Raw genomic sequence first — 21,878 nt, 5'->3', positions numbered from 1 at the left:
TGCCCATATGCCCATGTACTCTCACATGTTCACAAATGAAAATAGGCTTCATATAAGCAACAAAACGTGTTTCTTGTATTCTCTTATTCTGTAATAAAAAATCCTTTGAGAACACTCCTGAAAAAGTTTTTTAAAAAAAGGCTCAAAGGATTAGCATCTTGTTTTGTTATGTTTTGGTTTGGTTTGGTTTGGTTTGGTTTGGTTTGGTTTGGTTTGGTTTGGTTTAGATCCTGTGCACCTAAATATGAGAACTCACTTGGGTTTTACACTCATTTCGAGATGTAAATTCTACTTTGTCCCTGAAAGATGGGGCCAATCTACACATCTCGATGACAGACACGCAAGGAAAAAGAACTCAGTGGCATTTGTTTTTAGCGTTAGAACCCTGAGTTTCCTGTGACCTGGCAAACATGATTCGAAGAACACTTCTAGCCTTGCTCGGAACAATTATACAAATATGGAAGGAGCCCTGTTTTATTTAAATTCTGGAAATAAATATTTCTTAGAATCAGTTATTTTCAGTACATTTTTATTTTTATATTCAATTTAACTCAGTGTTTCTATTGAATATCAATCTTAAAAGAAGAGGACCTGTCTTAAAAAGAGAGGAAAAAGGGGCTGGGGATTTAGCTCAGTGGTAGAGCACTTACCTAGGAAGCGCAAGGCCCTGGGTTCGGTCCCCAGCTCCGGAAAAAAAGAACCAAAAAAAAAAAAAAAAAAAGAGAGAGAGAGGAAAAAACCTGCATGCTAAATGTCAGTTCATGGAATCACTTGATGCCTCTAAAGACAGAATCTGCTGACTCCTGTCAAGACTGTGCTCCTGGTAGTAAGCCCAAGTGTGTCACATTTACAGAGCCTTCTTCTCCCTGGAACTGAGGACAGCATTAGGTCAGCACCAGCTAGCTCTGATCTCCCTGAGTATGTCCCAAGCTACTTCAAACGCCAGGTTGAGGCTGGAGCTCAGCTGGTAGCATGCAAGAGACCCTGTGGCAGTCCCCAGCACCATAGAAACCAACAGGCAGGGTGCTGCTCACCTGAAATCTTAGCACTCTGGAGATGGCAGTAGAGGATCAGAAGTCCAGGGTACATAGTCCTTGGCTACATAAGGGGTTCAAGACCAGCCTATGATACAGAAAACAAAACAAAACCAATAAACAAAAAGTAGCTAAAGAGTAATACCAGTTCCTGAAGCTTCTGCCGATTCTGCAAATGGCACACTCACTGGGGTGAACGTGTGTCACTGTTTCTCTGCATCTCAACCAAGTATGTCAATTTGAATGAGCATGGCCACCGTAGACTCATATACTTGAATACTTGGTCCCCAGTTGGTAGAACTGCTTGGGAAGGATTGGAGGGTGTGGTCTTGTTGGAGGAGATTTGTCACTGGGGGTGAACTTTGATGTGTCAAAAGCACAGGCTATTTCCAGTTAGCTCTTTGTCTCCTACTTTCAGGTAAGGATGTGAGCACTCAGCTACTGTCCCAGCTCCCCGCCTGCCTACTGCCATACTGCCTGTCATGATGGCTATGGACTGTAAGCCTCTGCAACCATGAGCCCCAAGTTAAATGTTTTCCTTTATAAGTTGCCTTGGTTTGGGTGTCTTATCACAGTGACAGAAAAGTAACCAGGACACTAGTTGATCCTGATAGATGTCAGCCACAGATCTTCCAAAACATGGACATGGAGGCAAAGGCTGTAGTAATCCAGCTAACCGCACTCCCGTATCCACCACCCATATGTTAATGTGCAGATGGAGTCCCCGAACGGCAGCTCATATTTTCAAACTAGAAATGAGCTCCTTCCATCATGGGCTTCATAGGAAGGTGCAGTGTGTGCATATTGTCTCTGAAACACTGAGAAGAGTGCCTGGCCCAGAACAGGGCCCTATGCACAGCAGCCATAAACCCATCTCTTCACAAACAAACCTTGATGCTATTTTTAAAATCACCTGCTTTGTCGTGTCTTTTCTGATTAAAATACCTCTGAGGCCTCTTCTAGATTTTTTTTCTTTCTTCAGTTTTCCCAGCCTTCGTAAGAACTAAATCCTCTGATCTGTGTCTCCCATCAGAACCTGGGTCCTTCACAGCCGTCCTGTGTGGGTGTCTAATTATTCCCTAAATGGACACACCTCAGCGAGCCCTTTCATGTTGGCATCTCATTAGAGTGCTAATTGGCTCATCTTGTTATTTCCATCTCTTCCCCAGCATCCCGTTTCTCTGCACCTCCTTTCAGTCCCCGAATCTCTTTGTGCCATCTCTTTCTTCTTGGTATTAAATCCTTCCTTTTATGCTTGTTGCCTCCCCACCCCCACCAACCCCTTCCACGCAGCTCATTACACCCTCCATCTGTGAACTTCATTATCCCACCTCATTCTTAGCTCATTACCTCCTCATCATGCACATGTGATTAGCTCCTCCACTCAGGCACGGCACCGCACCGCAGCCTTTCCCTCTGCTTCTCATCTTGGGCCGCCCTTCCCACCCTCCCCATTTAAAGCTCCCGTTTACAAATCGCATCATGCCCCCATGCCTTAGTCATTACCCTCATCATGCATTTATGCATCTCATTACATCACCACCGATGCACATCTCTGGGTGCTTTTCTATTTGTCCGCCTCATTACAGCCCCGTCAAACCATGTGCGTGTCATTACGGCCCCTTGAAACATGCATGTTCCTCACAGCCTTCTGTGTCGGCATCCCATTACCTCCCCTGCTCCCAGGCCTGACGACCAACCAACAAAAACAGTCAGATAACTATGTCTTGCTTTTAGAAAAATTAAATGTTTCTCGGGCACCTAGCATCAGTGTTTCTTAAGCAAGTCAGTCCTTACAGAAAAAAAAAATTGCTTCAGCTTATTTAGCTCAAAGATCCAAAGCACTATTTGTTAATATATGGAAAAGAGGCTTGGCTTCATTTTTAGAAGACATTTTCAATACATTTATTATTTCTCTACAGTTTTCAAAGTATTATGATTACTCATGACTGCTGTGGCAGCTCCTCCCTGAAGTTCAGGGGTCACAGGATTATGCAATTGGAATGGCACATTGGTAGCCTCAAGGGGATAAGGATGATTTCTTGAGAATGCCGGTGAATGGCGGGTTGTGAATTCTGATCCTCTTGCTCCAAATCTGTCCTTTATACTGGTGCATCCCCACCCCTAGAAGCCTTATTTGAAGTAAACCCCCTTGTCATTCAATCCATTCTCTGTTACTACCTAAGAGTGGAATTAAGTCTGCTTTGTTTTCTAAAGAAAGACAAAAAGAATGCATTTGAAATAATTTGCATACAGCCACCCAATTAGACAAGATGGATGAAGCAAAGAAGTGCAGACCGACAGGAGCCGGATGTAGATCGCTCCTGAGAGACACAGCCAGAATACAGCAAATATAGAGGCGAATGCCAGCAGCAAACCACTGAACTGAGAATAGGTCCCCTATTGAAGGAATCAGAGAAAGAACTGGAAGAGCTTGAAGGGGCTCAAGACCCCAAAAATACAACAATGCCAAGCAACCAGAGCTTCCAGGGACTAAGCCACTACCTAAAGACTATACATGGACTGACCCTGGACTCTGACCCCATAGGTAGCAATGAATATCCTAGTAAGAGCACCAGTGGAAGGGGAAGCCCTGGGTCCTGCTAAGACTGAACCCACAGTGAACTAGTCTATGGGGAGAGGGCGGCAATGGGGGGAGGGTTGGGAGGGGAACACCCATAAGGAAGGGGAGGGGGGAGGGGGATGTTTGCCCGGAAACCGGGAAAGGGAATAACACTCGAAATGTATATAAGAAATACTCAAGTTAATAAAAAAAAAAAAAAAAAAGAAATAATTTGCATTTGGTGCCTGTTTCTTTGTCTCTGAGGTTGAAGAACTAGGTAAAGCCTTCAATTTGAGAAAATGACTCTGTAGTCAAAGCCATATCTGTTCATCCAGAGCCACCTGTAACTCCAGCTCCATGGGCTCTGATATCTGAAACCACATCCATCACTCCTCAAGCATCTGCAGTCACTGGGCCTTCTCTGTCTCATATATATATATATATATATGTGTGTGTGTGTGTGTGTGTGTGTGTGTGTGTGTGTGTGTGTGTGTGTGTATCTTATGGAGACAAAGTTTGGAGCAGAGACTGAAGGAATGACCATTCAGAGCCTGCCCTACCTGGGGATCCAGCCCATATATATACAGCCACCATACCTAGACACTATTGATGAAGCCAAGAACTACATGCTGACAAGAGCCTGATATAGCTGTCACCTAAGAGGCTCAGCCAGAGCATGACAAATACAGAGGCAAATGCTAACTGCAAAACCATTGAACTGAGAAAAGGGTCCCCATTGGAGGAGTTAGAGGAAGGATTGAAGGAGCTGAAGGGGTTTGCAGCCCAATAAGAACAATAATACCAACCAACCAGAGCTCCAGGGACTAAACCACTACCCAAAAAGTACACATGGACAGACCCATGGTTCCAGCTGCATATGTAGCAGAGGATGGCCTTGTTGGGCACCAATGGAAGGAGAAGCCCTTGGTCCTGCCAAGATTGGACCCCACTCCCCAGTGAAGGGAAATGTCAGGGCAGGGAGGTAGAAAAGGGGGGTGGTTGGGAAGAGGGAACACCCTCATAGAAGAAGGGAGAGGGGGGATGGGATAGGGGGCTTATGGACAGGAAACCAGGAAAGAGAATAACATTTGAAATGTAAAGAAAAAATATCCAATAAAACATAATAGAAAGAAAGGAAGGGAGAAAGAAGGAAGAAAGAAAGGTAGGAAGGAAGGAAAGAAGGAAGGAAGGAAAGAAAATGTTTATCTTTCTTTGATAGTTGCTTCAAGTATCAACCTCTACGAAAGGAAGTGATCAGAGATGCTCTCCTGGGGCTGACTTGTGTGGCATCCATAAGTATTTTCATACCACTGTTTGGGCTTTAATTCTACACTTAGCATTTTGTTTTAAAATGTTTCTTGCTGGGCCAGTGAGATGGCTCAAAATGTAAAGGGCTTGGCTTTTTAGCTTGGTGATATGAATTAGATCCCCACAAGGGGAAGATGAGAAACAGCTCTACAAAATAGTTCTCTGACCTCCACATATGGGCATGTATGCCCTTATGCACATACACCACTCACTAATCCTCATAATAATAATAATGTTTAAAGTATCTTTATTCGTGTAGATCCTCCCATTTTAGCATCTCTATCAGTGCCTATTGTGTAAATCACCCTTAGTTAGCCGAATCCAGTTCTTATCCACATGGTAGTCGTCCTGCTACTGGCTTCTGCCTCCATCACAGTTACCTCGCTTTTGCTTAGCTCTGAGCTTTGTCTGTTGAATGACTAAAAGAAGATATTTAGAATTCTAGAAGCATAGATGCAGGGCCTTCTGTCTAAAGAACCCATGGCCCTTTATCTCCTACCCCTTCCAGTTTGAAATGCTGTCCCTGGATAGCCAGCATCCTCTTCAATCTGCAGTTTGACTCAACACACACTGGCTGCTTCGTGGTTTTAGTCTTTTTGCTGAGGATAGACTCAGTCTACCCACTGAGGCTACTTTGCTTCTGTCATAATGCTGCTTGCCTGGGATATACAGAGAATCTTTACCCCTCATGTACTCTGCCACTTGTGGGGTGTGCTTGCAACATTTCTTACAGAAAGCCTGGTGAGTTTTACGAGTGTTCCCCATAGTTGTAGGGGTACTGTTAGCACTGATATCATTTTGTTTTTTAAGCTCTGTCTCTCCCTGTCTCTCTCCCTGTCTCTCTCTCTGTCTGTCTCTCTCCCTGTGTGTGTGTATGTGTGTGTGTGTGTGTGTGTGTGTGTGTTTATGAATGCATGTCACATGTGTACAGGTGTCAATGGACTCCAGGAGAGAGTGACCAATGGGGACTCTGGGAACCAAACTCTGCTCTTCTGGAAGAGCCGCAGCACTCTTAACTGCTCAGCCATCTCTTGACACACTAGAATCAGTTTTATCTTCTTTATTTTTTTTGTTATTACTTCAAGTAGTTAACAGCAACAAAATAATTCATTCTGTGATATTGTTCTTTGTTATTTTTCTTTTTTTTTTATTTTTTATTAACTTGAGTATTTCTTATTTACATTTCGAGTGTTATTCCCTTTCCCGGTTTCCGGGCAAACATCCCCCTAATCCCTCCCCCTCCCCTCCTTTATGGGTGTTCCCCTCCCCATCCTCCCCCCATTGCCGCCCTCCCCCCAACAGTCTAGTTCACTGGGGGTTCAGTCTTAGCAGGACCCAGGGCTTCCCCTTCCACTGGTGCTCTTACTGGGATATTCATTGCTACCTATGGGGTCAGAGTCCAGGGTCAGTCCATGTATAGTCTTTAGGTCGTGGCTTAGTCCCTGGAAGCTCTGGTTGCTTGGCATTGGGTTACATAATAAGACACACTAAAATATGAGGTTGGTAGATGCATAGAACACATGAAACTCAAGATGGATGATCAAAATGTGAATGCTTCACTCCTTCTTTAAAAGGGGGAACAAGAATACCCTTGGCAGGGAATAGAGAAGCAAAGATTAAAACAGAGGCAGAAGGAACACCCATTCAGAGCCTGCCCCACATGTGGCCCATACATATACAGCCACCCAATTAGACAAGATGGATGAAGCAAAGAAGTGCAGGCCGACAGGAACTGGATGTAGATCTCTCCTGAGAGACACAGCCAGAATACAGCAAATACAGAGGCGAATGCCAGCAGCAAACCACTGAACTGAGAATAGGACCCCCGTTGAAGGAATCAGAGAAAGAACTGGAAGAGCTCGAAGGGGCTCGAGACCCCTTATGAACAACTCTGTTATTTTTCAAGACAACTTGTTCTGTGTAGCACTGGTTAAACTGGACCTCACTCTGTAGACCAGACTGGCCTGGAACTCACAAAGACACACATTCCTCTGCCACTGAGAATGCTGGGATTAAAGGTGTGCTTTAATTCTTAATATAATTCTTAAAGCTAGATGTTGATCAAACATTGACATGAATTGGCATATTAAAATAGTTGGCACCTAAAAATGGTTGTTGTGATTCCCAGAACCTGTAACATTTCTCTCCATCAAAAGGCAGTAATGAGGGAGAACAAAATGTTCTTTCTAGAAGCGTGGCTGGTTTTAAGAAGCAGCTACTTAAGAAGTCATTGCAGACGATTGCAAGCACCTGAGACAATCAGATCCCATGCAGTTACGGTCCACAAAAGCCTATTCAGACATGAGACAAAACATTCATTCTTATTTTCCCGGAAAACTCTGAGCCTAGAAAAGGCTTCCCAATTGCGAGGTGGAAAAAGAACCCTGGTGTTCAGTTGGTAGAAATGTAAACTTGAAGGTCATTCTGGAAAGCGCTTTGGCAGAACCCAATGACATTAAGGATATGCATAATATAAAATGTTTAATATCTCATGAAACCAAGTTTCTGGAGTTGAGCAGATTATTATTTTCTGAGAGCAAATATCCTTGCCAGTTCCTTTTGGTTTCTGTTGTTAGCCCCGAGGCAACACGATGAGAACCAGATGTCATCCAACACATTATTGGGTCTGTACCACACTCAAGAACCTGAAAGGAGATTCTGGCCCTTTATGTAGGAAGGTCATTTACAACAAACAGGAGGGAAGGAAAATCTATCCTCCTTGGAAAGAGGCTTCGGTTCTTACTTTTGCCCTTCGTTAATATACATAACTCTTTCCAGAGAAAAGATGAGACCAAAGTCCCTACTGGACACCCAAACAGACAAGGACCTCTCCAGGGTCTTTGGTCTCATCCCCACACTGAATCATAAACACTTCTAAGAAAATAAAACCCTGGTGTCTCACTTTCTAGTCAGTCATAAAAAAATTCTCAGAGAGCCCTAACTATGCAGGAACACACACACACACACACACACACACACACACACACACACACACACACACACACCCATCTTCTTTATAGTCTAGCATAAACACCTTATAACCCAGAAATTCCATTCTGGAGAGTGTCCTAGAACCAGCCATGTGTGTGTGTACATACATGTTTGTCCTATAGTGGGTACACTCACCTTTGCTTACACATATGGACAAACCAGTATTAATATCTCTCACCCTCCATTTTACTTTTTTTGGACAGAGTCTCCCATAGAGGCTGGATTTCACTCTCCCAGCTAGAAAGGTTTGCCAGAGACCATCCTAGAGCTACCTGTCTCTGGCCCAACCTTCATCGCTGGGTAACAGACACACAGCATGAGTTCTGAGGATTCACATTCAGATCTTCAAACTTGTATAGCAAGCACTTTACCTAGACTTCTCCCCGGCCCTCACGGAAAGACCTTGAGTGGAACAAATGGAATGAAGTCTGAAGTATAATGCCACTTATAAAGAGTGACAATGCTACTGAACATTGATATATGATTTATATTGGTCCCAAAATACAAATCAAAGAGTAAATATTTATATAAATGAGCCTTGTCTCACAGTGGCTTCACTTAAAGTCTGTCAATTTTCTGATGATGTGAAAATTTGATTAAATGTCCTGAGTTCACACATATTCTTAGGAAAGCACATTAGGGGTGTGCACATTCCTGAGAATGCTCAGTTCAAGAAGAGGTGTCAGTCACATTTTTGAGCATGCCTAGCTCAAGGTCATGATGACATATGTGTTCGGTGGTTAACAATCTGATCGGGAACACTTTGAGCATACTCAGCTTGCATCTCAAAGATGGTGGCTAGGAATACCTGACAGGAATACTGAGTTTTCTCCCAAATTTTTAACTTAAAAAAAAAACAGAAATATTTAAAGGTGTGTTCATTAAACATTCATACCTACCTTGCTTAGACACATAAAAGTAATATGCCTTAAAAAGAAATTTTGATTCAAATATTGAATTTTGGGCAATCTATGGTAAAACACTATCTTGTGCTGCTTGGAGTCACCCAGCAGCACATTGTAGAGATCATCAAGGTCAACACCAGGCAACTGGGCACTATAGTGGTTATATGACTTTCCTGGTGAGGGGCAAACAAATATATATATATATATATATATATATATATATATATATATATATATATATATATATAATCAGGTTAGGACACCACCATCAGCCTAAAGAAACATTCCACACGACTATAGCAAGTGGGACCAGTGAGTTTATTGGGTTTATACATAAGAACATATATACTCCTCTACAGGAGCATGTGTGACCACGATGCTTCATGGAGACCACTTCTGGTTAACCTTCCATCTCTCTATACTCTAGCTCCTCCTGAGATTCACAGTTTTGGGCAGGATTATATGCAGTTGGGAACTGGGAGAGGCCAGAGTAAGTAAATGAATGACTAGAATCTCGGGAGAAGTTCATTCACGTAATCACTCCTGCTCTGATTTCAGGATAGTAATGCTCATGTCATGCCCAAGGATGCAAAGTTCCACAGCACTGAGCTGCTCAGTAGGTGTCCTGGCTAGTTTTTATTGTCAACTGGATGCAATCAATAGTCACCCGGGAAGAGGTAGTTTCAGTTAAGGAATTACCTAGGCAGGACTGACCTGTGCCCTTGTTTATGTGAAATTCTCTTGATTATTGATTAATGCAGAAAAGCATAGCCCACTGTGGTAATTTGAATCGGTTTGGACCTCATTGGTTCATGTATTTCAATTCCTGACCATCAATCAACCAGGAAGTAAGAGAAGAACCTTGTTTCCAGCAGAGTAATACCCATGGTTGAGTAATCCTTCTTACCAAAGGAGGGAAAAGCAGCTTCCTCCAAAGGGCCTGTCCAGTGCCACACAGAAGATGCTCAAAACATCCCTGTTAACATGAAATGCTTGCTGGTATTGCTAGAAATCTAATATTTTTGCCAGCACTACGCTAACAACCTCGAAGCTTTCTGGATGTTTTACACAGTGGTAATCTATCTGTTGTCTTGGTTTTCACACTGATAAAATATAGCAGGTTTTAACGATATAAATTTTAAAATAATTTTGATTTATAAAGAAGTGATGTGTGGGACTAGGGATGTGTCTCTTGGCAGAGCACTAGCCCGGCATGTACAGCTCCTGGTTCCACTCACAGAACCATATAAACCTGCATATAGTTCTGCACTCCTATCATCCCAGTACTGGGAAGGCAGTGACAAGTAGACCAGAGGTTTTAGATGATCCTCTGGTACATAACAAATCCAAGGTCATGCTGGGACACACAAGAAGAAATACATGTTTATCAAACACTGATAAAGGTTCTTCTATAGCATGACCCAAATTGCTACCTTCATTTTCTACTTGGCCCATATGCCTCTGTGACCTTTTCCATAAACTCTTTTACTTAAACTCTTATGTCACCAACCTACATTCTCCGTCACATTCTCTTTTGCCTTATCCCTAGGAGTACTTGTAGATTTGTCTTTTGAACTAAACCAAATGTTCTAACATCTTCATTAGTTCTTAGATAAAAGAGTTTCAAGAACTCTCTAACATGAATCAAATATGGGCATTCTGATCCAGCTACATGGTGACCCAGCCAGAGTCACAACTGCCAGACGCAGGATCCTGACGGGCACAAAGAATTTGAGCCTAGTCTGTGGTTGCTATTGATAGTGGGAAGCCTAATATGGGGGCCTCATGGGTCATGCAATCCTAGATTTCCCTTATTAATTTAGGGTGGAAAAAATGAGAGTCAGTGGAACCTATCTCACATGTGGCATCCATGTTGTACTGAATCCCACGTGCCAGGAATGGTCCCTTGCTGTCACCTGGAGCTCACCTTCTTCCACAAGCACTACAATGTTTTACTCACATCCAAACGAGGCCCAGTGTTTGCACAACTCATCTCTTTTTTCCATATTGCAGGGTTTGAAACAATGATGTCTCTGATTTTTAAAAAGAAAAGTGTGCTTTTGCAAACAGACCATGTACTTTGTAACATGAAAGCAAATACTGTGAGAATGTATGAGCAGATGTACCAGGAAATTGACAAATTCCTCAAGTACAAATCATTTGAGGAATCTATATCAGCCATCTTCACATCTGTTCCCAAAAGTGTAGAGTTTTCCAGGCAGTGCACATCCGAAGACCTTGGAAAGCTTGTTGAGAAGTGTCAAAGAAGAAAGCTGTCTATAATGCTATAACAGGTCTCCCAGGATTCCTGAGGTTGAAGCCAAATGAGAACTGATAAATTGGGGAAGTTGACTGTCTTAAAAATAACCAGCGGGCTGGGGATTTAGCTCAGGGGTAGAGCGCTTGCCTAGGAAGCGCAAGGCCCTGGGTTCGGTCCCCAGCTCCAAAAAAAAGAAAAGGAAAAAAAATAATAATAACCAGCATGCCACACTGACAGATTCAGACTCCTACCCTTCTTGTCTGATTTTATTCTAAATACTTGTTACATAAAATGAATTCCTACAATACTCAGAGATGTGGTTACATTGTGTTGTACTATATTTGCATTGTTAAAAATTAAGCAGGAGGCCTTGCACACTCTGACCAACTACTTTATCACTGAGCTCCATCCTCGGCTCCCAGATTAGAGGTTCAAAGAAATGTTCTCGAGGTAAGCATGGTAGCTTGTGCCTATCATACCAGTTAAGGAGGCTGAGGCAGAATTTCTGGAACACAAGAGTTTGAGGCCAGCCTGGGGAACATGGCAAGATCCATTTCTTAAAAAGGAAAAGAAAGTACTTTGTAAATCTTTAATGAACATACTCAAATAAACATGGAAATAGAAAACCCAAATGTTACCATTAATATAAATTAGAAATAAGATCTATGTGCTTCAATTAGTAAAATAACAATTCATTGAAATATACTGTAGACAAAGCACTGATCACTGTATTTCCAAAAATGACAAAAGTAGTATAAAAAGTTTTCCTAAGGTAGAGGATCAAAGGTCACATGGTAAGATGACCTATAGCAACAAAACACACACACACACACACACACACACACACACACACGGAAGGCATCTTCCAGTGTCCTGTCCCACTTTCTGGGAATGCAGAATTCTGCCACCTTCATCCCTTTATCCATAATCTCCGACACACCAGCTGCTCTGACACTACATTTTATTAATTGAGCTCAAACGCCATATTTTCCAGTAACTGAAAGAATGAAACAATTGAGTTATAAGGTGGGTGTTCCTTAAAATGCCTTTTGCTAATTTATACATTCAGCATAGTGTTTCTTGCTTTATGCCTGTCCAATATAGGCCAATAAAAAGATGAATTATTGATCACATTCCCTCCATAAACTAATTTCGCCTGAGACTGGAATATAGCTAGAGTGAGCACTCTAGAAATAACTAGTAAGGCATGAAGTCCTTATTAATGAGCAAGAGTATGGGAACTTCTTGAAACTTTTCTATTTCTAATATGATACTTGAGCTTTGAGGCCAGAAGTCCTGCTATCCAGAAGCACACACAGCACGTGAGGCAAACTCATGTTTTCTTTCTGTGCACAGAGGGCTCTAACACAGAACTCAAATGTGCCAGGAGCCAAAGCTCTTCCAGATGTATGCTTTGGCTGATTTCTAGAAAACTCTTCCGCAGTACCCTCTCTCAGTACATATAGACCACAATGTGGGTTTCACAGCCCACTATAGACTTTACAAATAAATACTACATTTATTTATATACTTGGAGGATGGGGTGGTGTGCAGATCATGGACACACATGGACGTTGGAGGACAGCTTCAAGGAGTAGTTATCTCTTGCCACTTGGATACCAGGGATTAAACTCGGGTCAGCAAGCTTGGGGGAAAGTTTTTTTACCCAAGTGTCTTTACCTGCTAAGCCGTTGGTTGCCTTCACCTCTACCCCACACTTTACCCATGCACGCACATGCGCGTGCACGTGCACGCACACATACACACACACACACACACACACACACACACACACAATTTTATAGAGTATAATGAAATAGTGTTGTAAATGTCCACTCATCTTTCCTTGTTGCCTAATTTATTTTTCCCCAAGTGGATTTACAAGATTCTTTATGGTTTTCCAAGTTCTTAGTTTCATTATGACTATTTTTCTAAAGTTGGAGACAAACTTATCTAAACAACTGTTTTACGAGACCATCTCCCCTCCAGTGACTTTTTAACTGTGTTAACTAAGTGGCAATTGTTAAAAAAATCCTTCTCAGAACATGTTTCCCGGTGTTATTATGTAATTTTCCCAGATTCGCGTAAACAATTTGAGCTTCATTATCGCTGGGGTTTTCCTGAGATTTGATTTGACAGGTACCTGTGAAACGGACTCTTCCAAGGAGGATCATTCTTCACTTTAAGAAGAGCCAAAGACCAGGTTGCTGGCAAAACAGAAAAAGAAAAACAAACAAAAAATCCCATTTATACATGGTTACAAACACAGTTCTTTTTTTTTTCTTTTTTTTTTTTTCTTTATTAACTTGAGTATTTCTTATTTACATTTCGATTGTTATTCCCTTTCCCGGTTACAGGGCCAACGTCCCCCTGACCCCTCCCCCTCCCCTTCTAGATGGGTTTTCCCCTCCCCATCCTCCCCCATTACCACCCTCCCCCCAACAATCACGTTCACTGGGGGTTCAGTCTTAGCAGGACCAAGGGCTTCCCCTTCCACTGGTGCTCTTACTAGGATATTCATTGCTACCTATGAGGTCAGAGTCCAGGGTCAGTCCATGTATAGTCTTTAGGTAGTGGCTTAGTCCCTGGAAGCTCTGGTTGCTTGGCATTGTTGTACATATGGGGTCTCGAGCCCCTTCAAGCTCTTCCAGTTCTTTCTCTGATTCCTTCAACGGGGGTCCTATTCTCAGTTCAGTGTTTGCTGCTGGCATTCGCCTCTGTATTTGCTGTATTCTGGCTGTGTCTCTCAGGAGCGATCTACATCCGGCTCCTGTCGGCCTGCACTTCTTTACTTCATCTATCTTGTCTAATTGGATGGCTGTATATGTGTGGGCCACATGTGGGGCAGGCTCTGAATGGTGTTCCTTCTGTGTCTGTTTTAATCTTTGCCTCTCTCTTCCCTGCCAAGGGTATTCTTGTTCCCCTTTTAAAGAAGGAGTGAAGCATTCACATTTTGATCATCCATCTTGAGTTTCATGTGTTCTGTGCATCTAGGGTAATTCAAGCATTTGGGCTAATACCCACTTATCAATGAGTGCATACCATGTGTGTTTTTCTGTGATTGGGTTACCTCACTCAGGATAATATTTTCCAGTTCTCTCCATTTGCCTATGAATTTCATAAAGTCATTGTTTTTGATAGCTGAGTAATATTCCATTGTGTAGATGTACCACATTTTCTGTATCCATTCCTCTGTTGAAGGGCATCTGGGTTCTTTCCAGCTTCTGGCTATTATAAATAAGGCTGCTATGAACATAGTGGAGCACGTGTCTTTGTTATATACAAACACAGTTCTTTTTTTTTTCCTTTTTTATTTTTTTCGGAGCTGGGGACCAAACCCAGGGCCTTGCACTTGCTAGGCAAGCGCTCTACCACTGAGATAAATCCCCAACACCATAAACACAGTTCTTAATCTCTTGCTAGCTACTAGAAACTACTCATAGTTTTCCTCAAAGTTTTTGTTTCTTCAAGGCCAGTAGGAGAGTCTTCCTTTGTAGGTATACGCTAGCAAGAAGGATCTTAAATATGGTAAGGGGTGTGTGTGTGTGTGTGTGTGTGTGTGTGTGTGTGTGTGTGTGTGCATGCGTGCACGCATGCGTGCACTATGAGATTGATATTCTGTCATTTTTGCCATTCTCTAAAAAGACATAGGCTACTCAATGTACATGATGATAAAAGCAGGCGGACACCATGAGATGAAAATTACTGCTAGATCATCTTAATCTCCATCTGCCACAATCCCACTAAAACTGAAATACCCAGAAAGGGTATTTTATGGAGATTAGATAGGAACTATTGTATAATGAGATACCTGTAGTCTAGGTATCTAAAAAAAAGTTTGTAATTTTCTAAATCAATTTTAGTTCTCTTGTTTTGAAGAATATGAAAAGAGAAGTCGAAGAGAAGAAGTGGCTTAGTTTTGGGCAAAACTAAGGACTTAAAAGGGTAAAAATAAGTGGGAAAAAAATGACCCTAGGCACATTTAAGAAGTACAGTCCCAGAACGTACCTCTGGTGGTCTGTACTGGCTTGTTTTGTGACTGATTTAATTTGATTTTCCACAGATACTTGAAATTACATGTGTTTCATCTGTCTATTTAAAGTTGGCTGTTCCTGCCAACTTTAATAGTTCCTGTAACTGCGATCCATCTTCCTCGCTCGGATCCCTTCGTATAACACCTAAATCCTCTGAAGGGCTAAGCCTGCTCTTGGCTTCAGAGAGTGAGCACTGGGATGTAGCTCACCATCTGTCTTAAACTTCTCAAGTAACTTTTTGCCAAAGCAAGTGTGGATAATAGGCAACAACCTGGGACACTCCTGGTCTCCGAACAGGAAAAATAAAGGGATCCCTATGTGTTAAGTCCTTTGTTTGCTAGTAGTGTTTGTGGGGAATGAAGAACCGATCTTTAATTGTGTAAAAAACAAAGACTGATCTGCATGCCGATGGCCAAGGACAGACTTCAGAGACCTTGCAGTTTTGAAACAGATATTTATGAACATCTGCTTTCTCCCCATAAATTTTAATATGGATTTCATCCTTTGAAACCTATAAAGCTCCCAGGTGCTTCTTTGGTCTTAATCTTGGGGAACATTCTTTAAAAAAAAAGAATAAGAAGTTTCCTTTTTTTCTAATGAACACATTCTAAATCATTTTTTAAAACAGCATTCATTCTTATATATTTGCATGTGTGTTTGTGTATGTGCATGCACATGTGTGTGTTGCACGTGCATACACACGTGCCCAGCCTATTGAAAGGCCTCTGATATTAGGAATCCAAAATTCTATAGTCAGCATGTTAAACCTTCAAAATGTCTTATCCCAGATTGTAAAGCACAGTTGTCTTAATGGAAAGGCCTGCACATGTCTATGGAAAGGCCTGATCTGTGGTTTTCATTAGATGTGTTTAGTGTGTATTTGTGTGACAAGCACTTTCAGGGGGCTGAGGTTTCAAACATCCAATTCAACAAACAAAATCCCTGTGCTCATTGCATTTATCTTCTGGTGAGCATGAATGTGTTCTCTAAGACAATCTTAATTGCCACTGTACCTTTCATATGGTTCTTCAGCAAATGGGATTTATATCGCACCTACAAACCAATAACACTACTCTATTCCCAGTGCCATACTCGATACTGGGGATGCAACTGTTATCAAAGAAGACTGAGTGAATCAGTGAATATTTATATCCGCTCTGTGCTCCTGGCAGGTGTGAGTGTGGCTCTGCACCACCCTAAAGCTCTGGATTCAGAAATGAAAGAAATGCACACGTGACCTTTATTTTTTAATATGCCTTAGCTGGCTCAATGACTGGGCCACTTATAAACCTCCCTGCGGCTAACGCACTCTCCCCTTTGATATTCTTAAGTTATTACTTTCTCAAATCTATACTTTATCTCTGCTAACCCAGACCCAATCAAGGGGGTGGCCCCTGGGGCCGCTTTTCCCTGATTCTTACATGGTTGGGTCTCTGTCTTCCACAGCTTTCATGTTTGAATCTTCTTCCTTCCTTCTGCCCTGGCGATTCCTTTCTCCCTGCACTGTGTTTTCTCTCCAGGGATCCTCAAAGTCATACCTCTGTCCCCTTGTCCAGACACTGGCCACTGGCTCTTTATTGACCAGTCAAAAAACCAACTGTTGGCAGGGACCAACAGTGGACATGCGAATTCCCGTGTAAGCACAAATCAAATCCCCAACAACTGAGTTCTGTCCTCAAACTGCTCAGAGTCTACCATGCTTAGCATCTGTGTCAACAAATGGAGCATCGGTGACTCTGGCTGGAATTGGGGTAACCCATCACCCATTCTCTACTAGGTTCATCTGAAGCCATGCAAACGCCACAAACAGCACCTGGCCTGCCCGAGAGCTAGGAGTTATCACAATAAGTAGGAAAGATAAAAGTACAGAACCAAAGGCAAGAAGGTGAAGTCACAGTACACCAATGCCCACACACAAAGTAGGCTGAAGAGATGTGTACAAGGCCAGCAAGAAGGCACCCCCTTCTTAGAAGGATCAGCTCTTTAGAGTGCAGTCCTGCTGCCTGATAGCACAGGGGTTCCTTACATAACGGAAGAGGCCTCCTCCAGGACAGGAGAGAATTCTCACTTGGTTGGGCCAACGGCTTTCATCTTCTCATAGCCCTCTCTGCCTTCCCTCCTAAGTAAGAGCACACTGACATGGCGGCGTGCCACAGGCCACCTAAAAATGAGCCATCTCAGTATGTCAAATTCCACTCAACTACTCAAAACATGGCTACTTTGCTGACAAAAGAATCCAGAGATGATTTCCCACTAAAACCAACAGAGTTGCATTGTGGAATAGAAAATAATACCTGCATATAGATCTAAGATAAACAGGGCTATTCAGTGCAGGAGATGAAAGTAAATGAGCCCACCCCTGGACTGTCCATCACTCTGTAAAAGGCCAACCTTATGAAAGCAATGTTTGGGGGTGTAAATAATACCCATGTAATGACTGTAATGCTATCACTAAAAGATACAGGAAGACCATCAGTTCAAGGTCATCTTAAGCCGCTTTGCAAATTCAAGGGCAGTCTAGCTACATGAGATCCTGACCCTCAACAAAGGATTTTATACAAACTAAGTTTACATTAAAGGCAAGAAAGCATGACAATCATAAATTGTACTCCTGAAGTCAAAATGCTAAGTGATGAATAAAATTCCTTTCATGGTCAAAAAAAAAAAAAATAATACCCATGTAGTTCTCAATTTTATATGCAATGTAAATACATAGCCATTTCTTCAGCAGCATGTCCTTCAAACACAGACACTCAGACGCCCTTTCTTTACAGACTTTCCGGAGCTTCTTCTGGGCCACTTCAGGTCTTGATGTCTCCCCCTGCACCCCAAGCCTAGGTTCCCTCACACTACAGTGAAGAGCCATCCCCTGGAAGAGTCTGAGCTAAGTGTTCCTCTCCAAGGTGGCCAACGGAAGTCCCTCCCAACGGTCCCTTGGTCCCAGCGTCACCACTCCAGCTCCACACCTCCTCTCTCTGCTGCCAGGCGCTCTGTAGCAGGCAGGCATGCTTACTCTCTTTGTGCTTTGTGTCCCTCAAACAGGATCTGGACCAGCTTCAGCTCCATCTGGAAGAAGTGCGGTTCTTTGATGTGTTTGGCTTCAGCGAAACAGCAGGGGCATGGCAATGCTTCATGTGTAACAACCCCGAAAAGGCAACTGGTGAGTGGTCCCACTTGTCACAGAGAACCAGTTATGCTTCCCCCCAACCCCCACACCCCAGTTTACAGGAATCTGTGAGCCCAGTGGCTCTAATTGGCCTTCTTCTTGGTAAATAACCCATGTTGTGCTAATTTAGAGTAGTGTCTGATATCTACCTCATACTAAGAAAGGTATCCCAGTGGAGTGGTTATGTTTTGTTTTGTTTTGTTTTGTTTTGTTTTGTTTTTTAATGTAGCAAGATGCTAGAGAGGAGAGTGTGTCAGAAAAAAGAACAAGGCGTCTTTGACCTCTGACCTCAAGAAAACAAGACTGGGCTGAATTTGTGGTAGAGCGTTTGCACAGCAAGTGTAAACACCTAGGGTCACTCTCTCAGTATTATTTTAAAGGAGGAAGAGAGAAGGGAAAAGCAAAAAAAAAAAAAAATGATGGAAGGAGGGAGGGAGGGATGGGGGTACATCTTACTCTGAAAGTATCTGAGAATTAAAGAAAACAAACGTTCTGTCTAGCTGTGTTCCAGAGCCTCAACGAACTGAGGCCACACTAAACAAAGGACTGAGTACCCAGTCCATATTCCGTGTAGCATTCCCTATGATGCTGCTTGGTGAATGAACCCTGTTTACTGACAACAACCAGTTGCTACCCTCATTCACCATCCCTCATCTTTTCTGCTGCCCAAGGACTGACTGTGATGGTTTGTATATGCTCAGCCCAGGGAGTGGCACTTTTAGAAGGTGTGGCCCTGTTGGAGTAGGGGTAACCTTGTTAGAGTAGGTGTGTCATTGTAGGCATGGGCTTTACGACCTTCATCCTAGCTGCCTAGAAGTCAGTATCCTGCTAGCAGCCATCAGATGAAAATGTAGAACTCTCAGCTCCTCCTGCACCATGCTTGCCCGGATGCTGCCATGTTGTCGCCTTAATAATAATGGACTGAACCTCTGAACCTGTAAGCCAGCCCCAATTAAATGTTGTTCTTATTAGAGTCGCTTTGGTCATGGTGCCTGTTCACAGCAGTAAAACACTAAGACAGAAATTAGGGGCAGCTCCAAGATGGCGGGCGCAGGCAATCTTTGAGGCCCTGGAGGAGAAAGACAACTGCACTCAGCAGAGCAAGGGAAGAAATTTGAGGAAAGTACTGAGTTACAGATCTGAAGTACAAAGGAAAAGTGAATGGGATTGGGCAAGAAAGATGGGTCCAACTTTTCATTTGCGATTTTGATATCATGGACAAATATGTAGCAAGAAATCTCAATTGTGTAGCCTGTGTAATTTGAAAATACACTAAATGATAATGAAGTCATTAGGTTATATAGAATATAGAAGATACATGATTGAGTGATGAGGTCAGAATAATGGAATTCTTGTGCAGAAACTTCATAATACAGACTCCACCTAAAGCCATCACCTATAACCAGTCAAGACTTCCAATGGAGGGACTCAGATATCAACCCAGCCACAAAACCTTAGACCCACAATTTCCCTATGACTACAAGATGTGCAGGGATAAAAGATGGAGCAGAATTTGAAGGAAGGATTAACCAATGTCTGGCCCAACTTGAGACCCAATATCATGAGAGAGAGCCCACCTGACAGTATTAATGATATTCTGCTATACTTGCAGACAGGTGCCTAGCATAACCATCATCAGAGAGGCTTCACCCATCAACTGATGGAAACAGATGCAGAGACCCACAGCCAAACCTTAAGTGAAGCTTGGGGAATCCTGTGGAAGAGGGAGAGGAAGGAGCCAGAGGGGTCAAGGATACCGTGAGAAAACCTACAAAATCAACTAACTGGCATATAAGGGCTCATAGATAGTAAACTGCCAACCAGAGAGCACGCATGGGCTGGATCTAGGCCCTCTGCACATGTGTAACAGTTGTGCAGCTGGGTCTTCATGTGACATCTAAAGCTGGAGCAGGGGCTGCCTCTGACTACATTATCTGCCTTTGGATCCCTTTCCACTAACTGGGCTTTCTTGTCTTAGCCTTGATAGAAGAAAATGTGCCTAATCTTGCTGCAACTTGATATGTCAAGGCTGGTCGATATTCATGGGATATCCCCTTTTCTAAGTAGAGTGGGAGGAGATGAGGATGTAGGAGGAAGAAAGGGGAGGGGAAGCTTCCATTGGGATGTAAAGTAAAAAAAACAATAAAAATTATTATATTGGGAAGAGGAAAAAAGACAGAAATTGCAACTAGCAATTGGGGTATGTCTGTGATAGGCCTGACCATGCTTTTGTTTAGAAGAATGTGGACTTTGGAACTTTGGATTTGGAAAGCAGGTAGCATGTTTTAAGTGAGGCTAATGGACGATCCTGGTAGGAATATGGAAGGCTTTGTTGCTGAGGATGACTTGAACTGTGTACCCTGGCTCTAGAGCTTTCAGAGAAGAATTTTAATATGTGGCCCAGATATTTCTTGTGATATTTTGGTGAAGAAGGATGTGGCTGCTTCTTGCCCTTATCTGAAGAGTCTATCCAAAGCTAAAGAGATTTATATTAATTGTGTTGACAAAGGATGTCTGCAAAAAAGCCCAGCAGAGACTTTTTCTCTAGTTAAGTCTCATGAAGAGCATTTTGAACAAGTGTAGCAAGTTTAGAAAGGAAAAATATAAAATACATGATTCAAGTATTAAAGGGGCTCCAGGAAGTGAAATGGAGCTGAATCCTGTCTTCAAGGTCATTAAACTAAATTAAGGGAGTAGTGACTTTGGGGAAGATCCCACCCAGCTAAGTTTAGGCACACGAAGGATGGTACAAGTCTTTAATCCCAGGAGGCAAAGCCACATGGATCTCTGAGTTCAAGGTCAGCCTAGAACAGAGCAAGTTCTAGGTGAAGGAAAACTTAAGCGCAGACTTGGTGGACCACACCTTTAATCCCAGTGCTTAGAAGACAGCCATGCAAATCTCTGAGTTCAAGGTCAATCTACAGAGCAAGTTCCAGACAGACAAGCTTAGGCAGTGAGGGGTTTAGAAAACAGAAAGCTGATAATAGAAGAAGGAGGGAGAGGGGAGTATGTTCCAGCCCCAGCAAGCAACAGATCTTGGCATCTATGGCCGTGTGGCTTTGACTTTAAAGTCCAGAATAAAAGGGATGACTGAGACAATTGATGCTGGCTAGCTGGAGCTAAGAAATTAGCAATGATCAAGAAGAGACCAGCACCACTGAGGTGAAATCTTCTGGGAAGTATTTTCTGAGAGCAAAAGAAGTTGTGTTCCGGGCTGGGGAGATGGCTCAGTGGTTAAGAGCTCCGACTGCTCTTCCAGAGGTCCTGAGTTCAATTCCCAGAGACCACATGGTGGCTCACAACCATCTGTAAAGAGATCTGATGCGCTCTTCTGGTGTGTCTGAAGACAGCTACAGTGTACTTATATATAATAAATGAATAAATCTAAAAAAAAAAAAAGAAGTTGTGTTCCAGAGATAACCAAGATTGTACCTTGTGCTTCAGCTGGACTTAGTAATGTATAAAAGTCACACAGATGGTACCAGTTTTGAAGACATGAAGGGGTCACGAAGAGCAGCTGAGTCTTGGCACTATGAAGAGAGCCTATGAGAGGCTATTGGTGAAGCCTAGCTGCAGTAGAAGACCCAGTGTATTGGAAATGCCAGTATCATGAGATG

The 21,878-nt window shown here is 42.7% G+C and overlaps 1 protein-coding gene across 7 annotated transcripts in view; it reads left to right on the top strand.

The window, feature by feature from the left end:
* The window catches only part of Veph1 (ventricular zone expressed PH domain-containing 1), a 254,919-nt gene that overhangs the window by 183,978 nt on the left and 49,063 nt on the right, over positions 1-21,878 (top strand). For all 7 annotated transcript variants that reach the window (XM_008761051.4, XM_039102624.2, XM_039102623.2 and 4 more), the window contains one exon: positions 18,138-18,255. In XM_008761051.4, coding sequence (XP_008759273.1) covers positions 18,138-18,255 — 118 coding nt within the window. The remainder of the gene's footprint in view (positions 1-18,137; positions 18,256-21,878) is intronic.

Source organism: Rattus norvegicus, chromosome 2, assembly GCF_036323735.1.
Source record: "Rattus norvegicus strain BN/NHsdMcwi chromosome 2, GRCr8, whole genome shotgun sequence".
Taxonomy (NCBI): domain Eukaryota; kingdom Metazoa; phylum Chordata; class Mammalia; order Rodentia; family Muridae; genus Rattus; species Rattus norvegicus.
The sequence above is the reverse complement of the archived record's forward strand: the minus strand, read 5'-3'. Positions and strand labels throughout refer to the sequence as shown.